Source organism: Gekko japonicus, unplaced genomic scaffold (genome assembly GCF_001447785.1).
Source record: "Gekko japonicus isolate JY-2015 unplaced genomic scaffold, Gekko_japonicus_V1.1 scaffold1918, whole genome shotgun sequence".
NCBI lineage: Eukaryota > Metazoa > Chordata > Lepidosauria > Squamata > Gekkonidae > Gekko > Gekko japonicus.
Window position 1 is genome coordinate 142,880 of NW_015174895.1, and position 8,350 is coordinate 151,229.

At 43.4% G+C, this 8,350-nt stretch overlaps 1 protein-coding gene across 1 annotated transcript in view; it reads left to right on the forward strand.

Annotated features, from left to right (window-relative positions):
- The window catches only part of LOC107121942 (cytochrome c oxidase assembly factor 1 homolog), a 7,793-nt gene extending 2,901 nt beyond the window's left edge, over positions 1-4,892 (forward strand). The window contains exons 3-5 of the mRNA XM_015424958.1: positions 728-879; positions 2,134-2,210; positions 4,250-4,892. Of these exons, the coding sequence (XP_015280444.1) occupies positions 728-879; positions 2,134-2,210; positions 4,250-4,346 (326 nt within the window). The 3' untranslated portion in view covers positions 4,347-4,892. The remainder of the gene's footprint in view (positions 1-727; positions 880-2,133; positions 2,211-4,249) is intronic.
- Positions 4,893-8,350: the final 3,458 nt, after the last annotated feature.

Sequence of the window (8,350 nt, forward strand, 5' to 3'; positions counted from 1 at the left end):
ACTTCTCCACTAGCCCATGTTAACATTTTCATTCACTCCAGGAGTGACTGCACTTTGGTGATCCAGATTATGTGCCCCAAGCAGCCGAACAGTGTAACGTGCACGGTTTCCCCCTCCCATGTGCCTAATTCGTGCCATTTACTTAGTTTGCACATTTTAATTTACCAAATTTGCTGTTTTGCACAGTTCAGGCTTTCACTTGTACAGGGGGAGGCAAAGAGAGTGGGGGCCTCCAGCACCTACGGGGAGCCAGGGACGGAGAGGGATTGTGATCTGCACCAGCAGCAGAACCTTCCGGTCATCTCAGGCTCACGGCCGGATGTCTGAATCATGCCGTCTTGTCTTTTCAATGTCCGCTCTCAACGTTGCCACAAACTGAACAGTTGAGGCAGTTTGGGCCACACCGATCGGTTTTAAGCAAACAGCTTGCGTGTGGAATGGGCGCACGGGCGCATACAACACCAGTCAGCTCTCACCCTACCTAGCAAAATGTATAGAAGAAACTTGTTTAGAGGAGATCTGTGTGTGTGTGTGTGGGGGGGAAACAGGGGAGGGGGTGTGGCCCTTTGGCCTTCTTCCATGCAGCACCTATCAGAATAATTAGACACCATTCCCTATCAGGCTGTTAAATATTAATATTCCTTGCAGATATCCTTTGTTTACCCTGGAAAACGGCCAAAATGGGTTTTTCCTCTCTCCCTCCCTCTCTCTCTCTCTCTTTGTTCAGAGAGCTTTGCCAGAACACAGTACTATCAACAGGCTCTTGAGCAGCTTCAGAAGGACCCAGAAGCCCTGGAGGCACTTGGCGCTCCTCCTCTAAAAGTACATTACATCAGGCTGACAGACAAGCACAATTGCGTTGATGTATCAAGAGCGCAGGTAACAGCCAGTTGGATTAAAACCTGATGAAGGGGAAAAGAAACACCTGGGGGGGGGGAGAACAGGGAATGCTAGCAAAATAAAGAGCAGAACCAAGTTTGAGCCCAGTGGCACCTTTAACATCAACAAAGTTTTATTCTGGGTATAAGCTTTTGGAGAAGCGTGCATGGCACACAGAAGCTTATATCCAAAATAAAACTTTGTTGGTCTTCAAGGTGCCGCTGGACTCAGGATTTGTTTTGCTGCTTCAGACCAACATGGCTACCCACCTGAAAACAGAGAGTAATTTACGGCGTAGCCTTAAGACAGGAGCATCGCCAGCCTAGCATCTGCATAAAAATACTCCCTATGCTGCAACGCGAACATTCACTACATCAGGGACGCAACCCTCTAAGACTACTTAGTGCAACCCACAAATTATGTTAAGTCACCATATCTGCGTTTGAACTGTTTTTGCCTAACTGAAAGCAGATGCTAACCTGGTGTGAATTATGTGCATGAGTTCAGAAAGTCTGAGTTTATGGGATAGGATTTATCAAAGCCCCAATCCAGCAAGGGAGATCTGGGTGTGCAGATTTGCCCCATATCTGCTAGAAGCATGAATGCAGAAGCTCTCAAATTCAGTACACTTTAAAAAAAAACAACCCAGAGTTGTATTAGGGAGTTGCTAAGCAGCCTTCCAATTTTACTAGATAAGGATCCAGGGTCTTAAACAGGTGTTGTCTTGCGGTAGCTGGCGACATGACTTTGTGTATGTGACCAGTAAAGCTGGATTTGTACTTTATTACACCAACATGGGAGCTGCCTATGGTCACGTATGGCAAAATAACAGGACAAGGCTAGTTGAATGGTTCTCTTACACATGAACACAGTTGCAGTATGAAAGCACCCTCAGTCACTTACAAAATATGATTGAAAGTAAGGATACATAACTCCAGTCCCTGAAACACCGTAGTAGAGTATCTGGGATCTGCTGTAATATTCGGACACCTGGGTTCAGCCCACCCATTCTCCTTGTGCTGAAACGCTGTCGGTATGATTTAATAAGGACTTGGCTCTAGATTTTTGCAAGGGAGGGAGGGATACTTGGCTGTGTGTATTTATAAAAGTGCATGGTGATCAACCTGAGTTATTTGCGATTTGGAAACAGTATCTAGATAGGAAATCTATTCCAAAGTTGTGCATTCTCTGCTAAGTAAATATATTCTATCAAATATTAAATCAAAAGAATTTGCCTTTTTTATATACTTGCAGATAAAGATACCAGTATCTGGAACAAAGACTGGTGGATATCTTTATGTCAATTCAGAAAAAGACTTCTCCCTCAACAGGTATCTATCTATCTATCTATCTATCTATCTATCTATATATATATATATACACACACAACATAAATCTGTGTTCCAACAATTGCTTCAACATCACCCTAGCACTCTTGAAGACATTTGGAATACTGTGTACAGTTCTGGTCACCACACCTTAAAAGGGTATTATAGCTTTGGAAAAAGTGCAGAAAAGGGCAACTAGAATGATAAAAGGGTTGGAACACTTTCCCTATGAAGAAAGGAGGTTAAAGCGCTTGGGGCTCTTTAGCTTGAAGAAACAATGGCTGAGGGGTGACATGATTGAGGTTTATAAGATTATGCATGGGATAGAGCAGGTAGAGAAAGAGGTACTTTTCTCCCTTTCTCACAATACAAGAACTCGTGGTCACTCCATAGTCATGCCGGCCACATGACCACGGAAACGTCTTCGGACAGCGCAGGCTCTTCGGCTTTGAAACGGAGATGAGCACCACAACCCTAGAGTCGGATTCGACTGGCTTTCGAGCAAGGGAACCTTTACCTTTACCTTTTATGCAAGGCAGCGGTCAAAGCAAAGAGGGCAAAAGAAAGGAAATAAGGCTGATTTTGCACAGCACACATGAAGCTGCCTTATACAGAATCAGACCGTGCATCCATCAAAGTCAGTATTGTCTATTCAGACTGGCAGCGGCTCTCGGTCTTGGGGGGGGGGGGTCTTTCACATCATCTACTGCCAAATCCTTTAACTGGGGACTGAACCTGGGGCCCTCTGCCTGCCAAGCAGATGCTCTACCACTCAGCCATGGCCAATCCTCCCTCCCTCCTCCCTTTTTAGGGAAATAAGTGATCTTCCCAAGTCTAAGTCACATAATTTGTTGATTAATTCTTTATCGTTGATCCCATACTCCCTAAATAGTAAGAGGAAGAATTATTTAAGTGGCTGACAACACAAGGTCACTTTCATAGGGGTGTGTGTGCTGCTCTATATCATGCAGCTGTTTCTGCCACTTTCATAGGGGGGGTGCTGCTCTATATCATGCAGCTGTTTCTGACATTTCACTGGGTCACCTGGGCCTAACCGCACCGTGCTTCCTATTTTTGCTCACACTTACCAAGATGCCTTCTGCTAGTACCACTAAACATTTATTTAGCACCAGCAATGAGTTTTGTAGGGGGGGGGGGGAATTCCGCGCATAGGCAGTGTCCCGATTCGTTCTCATTCTTTCTCAAGACACACCAGTGATGGTGCACCACATTTATGAGAGAAGGGGGGGGGCACACCCACTTCAGATGGTGCCCGGCAGCTTCATTGAGGACATACGTGTGCTTATGCTGGCAGGAGGCCCAACCCTTTTCTCTGAATTCCGCGTCCTCCTGGTCAGGAAGCTAAATGTCTTCTGGCTTATGTAAGAATTGGTCACAAACAGGGCAGCTGGTTTCCTTTCTCTGGACTAAAAAGAATAACTGCGTGTGAAAGAAAGCTGGCATGTCGAAACAGCTTGTACTAGCAATGCTGCAATGCTCCGGGCCAAGGCACCCACTGTTGCAAAGCCATCTCGGCTGTACGAAAGCAGGACCTTCCATACCCAGCTTTCCTTTTAGTCTGCCAACACGACAGCCTGTATGACAAAAGTTATAATGCGCATCCAGTTGAGAGGTAAGGAATCCAGTGCAACAGTGTAAATGGTGTAAGCCTAGCAGTATTTTTCTTCTTTTAAAGCCCTTGGAGTAGGCGAGAGACCCCCACAGCAGTGTTCCCTCTAAGGTGAGTTAGTGTGAGCTAGCTCACAGTTTTTTAGCCTCCAGCTCACAGATTGTTGTCTTAGCTCAGGAAGGGAGGGCTCCAGAGCAAACTAATTTCTGCAGTAGCCAAATGGCTCACTCACAGCTTTAATGCCAGTAGCTCACAAAGTAGAATTTTTGCTCACAAGACTCCACAGCTTAGAGGGAACATTGCCCCACAGTACTGAAGTAACCTTTAGAATGCATTCCCACACATTCTTTGGAATTTGGAGAACACGACAGTGCCATCAGGGACAGACTGAGAAGGTTCTTATTTCCACTAGCTGGCGTCTGCAGGAAGCCACACTACAACTCCGAGAAGGTCACCATATCCCAGTGTACCCTTCGTCGATGAAGATCGCTGCTCAGGATGACCTCTAACTGCAGCCTGCTCAAGTATCTTCATAAGCCAGTGAACAGATGAACTGACAACAGTAAGAGGAGCAAAATGTGCTTGTCTTTTTTAAAAAAATATGGTGCTCATTCCCCCCCCTTCCCTACCCTTTACCGGTTACAAGGCTCAAAGACGATGGGGGGCACTAAAGGCCAGCAGCTGCTCAAGGGACACTAATTTTGACTTCTGGGCAATCTTAGGAGGGGCTGGGATTAAAAATAAAATTATGACTAGATTGTCTAATTGAAGTGCGATGAAGCTACTGCACCAATTCCCCCCCCTTCTTCTAATGAGCTTAAGAGTGGCTTAAAGGTTTGCAGACATTTTATGGTTCAAATGATAGAACTTTGTTGAGGAGCTGAATATATCTGGGCCTGTCACCCCCCCCCCCTCCAGAGCGTCTATCGTATGATTTAATGCACGTAGCTTGCAGTTTTAGTACCTGAACTCTTGCAGCTCCTAACATCAATAAATCAATTTCTTTCAACCATGATCATGTATATATAAACAGGCCTCATTCTGATACAGGTGGCTTCTACTAAGAATGAAAGCTGTAAACATTGGCTGGAATCTAAAGAGCTGTTTAGGCACGCTCAAACTGGTATCTGCCCTGTATAAAAAAAAAACCCAACCACAAGCATGCACCATCTTTACAGTCTGCTTTAAAAGTTCTCTTTCAAAAGTGCCTTTTGACTGGTGATTAGGAATATTACATGCAGTTCTTTGGATCCTAGGCCCTAAAAACAGCCTTAATTACATATTATACTTGCACATTAAATCCTTTCCATTTAGTCTGTAAAAAAATAGCCTACTTTTCTTTCTGCTTGCAGATCTGGTTATTTCATTTAGGCTCTTAACACAACAGAAGCCGTATTTTATTAAAAGGACTGCCTGAATGAACATTAGGCCTTCAAAAGAGAGACATTAACCACAACAGAACTCTTTTATTATGCCTATATACCTTTCTGTCATGAGTTAAAGAAAATGGGGAAGTAATCTCTACTGAAGCAGTACTATGGCCAGAAGTCACCATCCTATTTGAAGCATTCCTGGAATAAGTACTGAAAGATAAATCATAGGCCAGCCACTAGCTTCAGTTGCCACACTATTACGAAGCCTTCACAAATGTGTTCTGCCCAAAGGATTAATAGGTACCATTTTATCAAGCAGATATCATTCCTCCTTTAAACAGTGAAATATACCATACATGAACTTCACTGCCTCTCCAATTTTCCTGAATCAAATGTGCAGAAATGAACTGAAGTAATTCCCAGGAGGTGGTGGATTCCACATACATAACTCAGTGCACAAAGGCGTATAGAGAAGATGTGCAGCTGGGTATGCACCCGAACAAATGCAAGTGTTTGTCTACACTGCATGGTTTTTTAACAGGATGCATGTCGCAGTAAGCCAAACCGGGATTCCTGTCCCCTGTACAACTTGTCTTGCATAGATACCATTCTCACATGCAACTACAGCTGGACTGGGGCAGATGGCAACTTTTCAGCTTTGCATATGTCCTTGGTACGTAACTGAACTAATAACTGCAATGCCCCTGATGATGCACATTGTGATCCTGCAAACAACCAGGTCACAGCCCTGCAACTGCAGCCGACTGTGGCACTGATGTGCAACTCTGAGGTTACGTGAGGTTTTCAAAAAAAGTTACTGCATTTCATTCAAATCAGGACGAAGATCGAACATTTGTAAAAGGTGAATCCATTTATTAATCCCCTTAACGCTTAAATATAATGCTTACATATGTAAAATATCAAGATGCTTATATACATTTTCTAGAGCATTAGCTATTGCCCTCATTAGCTGTATCACTGTTGGGGCTACCATTGTGAAAAATAGCAGTGAGCGGGCGTTTCAGCCATTCATCCATTCACTGACTTAATTAGCTCCTAATCCAAGCAACAATGCTACTGAATAGAATTGGCAATTTGGAGTCTAGTTGTGGCAGAGCAATTTCTAGCCACGCAGAGAAGGCAGCGCTACACAGAATAAATATACTGTTTGAGCTTTGGCTCGGCTGAAGATTCGAAGTGCAGCCCACAGACGTCAGCTGCTAAAGCCAGGTGATAAGGTGAGCTCGGGCCAGTTTAAGAGTTCCACCTGAAGGCCTCTGCAATGGAATGCAAAGTAACTGAATACAGAAGAAAGGGGAGCGTTTCCCCTTTTACAGCAACACAAAACGGGAGACGTTCAAGCAACGCTTGTGATCTTGAACACTGTGCAGCCCGCAATAGTCTTGCGATGGTCACTAACTTTTATGAACTTTGTGGAGACTGTTCTGGAAGAGTGGGGCTAAAGCTGGTAACGAAAGAGTTGCCTCCTACCTTCAAACTGTAAGTTTGGCTTTCTAGAGGATGCTGGTACAGCGACCGTTACTTTAATCTGTTAAGGGGAACAGAATGGCTTTACATTTAAGGCATAGCACAGGCAATGAAGCATTCTTGATTTTGGTTCCACTTCAAGGAATACAACCACCCTTTGGGATGCTAGATGCCTTTCTTTTTGCTCCTATGGGAACCGGGAACCCAGAACCCACATGCAAGTTAAACAGCTTTCCAGATCCTATAGAGTCTATTAGAGCCTTTGAAAACTGTATGCATAGTATGCAAGTGCTAAAGATCGTTAAAGAACTGGAAAAACCAGTTACTATATCTTTGCATTGCCAACAGAAGAACATAATAGGCCTTCTGTGTTTAAAGGTAATAATTCTATAACCATAATAAATGGTAGATTCTGCATGTGTTTAAAGGCATGGCACTGTGTTTTCAAACCAAGTTACAGTACACTATGACCTCAGTCACTTTGGACAACCTGTAACGTCCACCTTACTCTGTTTCTTTTCATTTTTTTCCTTGTGACTGCGATATTTACAAGTTGTTCAGACCACAAGCTTGGCTCCACAGTTTCAAGTTAGCAGTCACTTAGAGGTGGTAAACACCATTAGAACCAACTAAAATGAATCTGCAGCTTTAGGGGCTGAGCATTCCCTGTAACAGGAGAGTAGCACCATACTCTGCAGAGAAGAGGAAGAGAGACTGCAGTATTTCAGAACAGAGTTGCCGTGCAGAACGGTAATCACAGGAAAAGATATACTGGAGATTATACTCCTTTCTATTCTTGGAGAATTTTCCTAGGCTTGTCTTAGAATGTACAATTACAGATTCATTTCCCCACAAGTTTAATTTCCTGCTGTACTTTGTCAAATTCGCAAACCTATTCACTACCATCAGAACCTTCAGGTTTTTCTTAGTACCCTTACTGACCTGCATGCTCACAAAATTGAATGGGAATGGGCTGACAGCCTCATGAAAGTGTATTGCTTTTTCTTCCATTAGAGCTTATTTTGCTTAAATTAAGCGTCAAGATTTCTGCAGCTTTGTGCACACTCGAAACAACTTGATTACTGTACGAAACCCACCTTAAGGCACAGCAAGTTAATACAGGATACAGAAAACACTTTCAAGCAGCCAGCCCCAAAGCAGCTGGCCTTGTTAGAGGTCCATTAAATTCACATATAAAATAGCTTCTTAAGTATATCACTGTACAAACTAAAAAGGTACTGGCAGGGAGGGGGAGGAGACAGCTGAAATGCAGCTCAAAGTCTGCCTTTTAGAACTTTTGTGTTAGAACAGTTATTGGAGTATAGACTATACGATAGCTGATATAGCTAAAGTAATTTAAATTGCAAACCTCTGCAAGGTCAGGAAGGTCATAAATTAACTTCTCTCACAGAATTTTAAACATGGATCCAACTTCCATCTTCTCACCAAACTAATCCTTTCAGGTAATGAAATAGGAACCAAGGTCAAATATTTTCTCAATAGTCTGGGACAAAATAGGGAATGTTTCTTGTAACCAAACACTGATACAATGTATGCTTCAGCCCAGTACATATCGGACACAAGCTTGCTGAAACTCTACAGAGAGGTTCTGGTCGACCCCTAGTACACAGCGGGTTTTTTTACAGACTTTT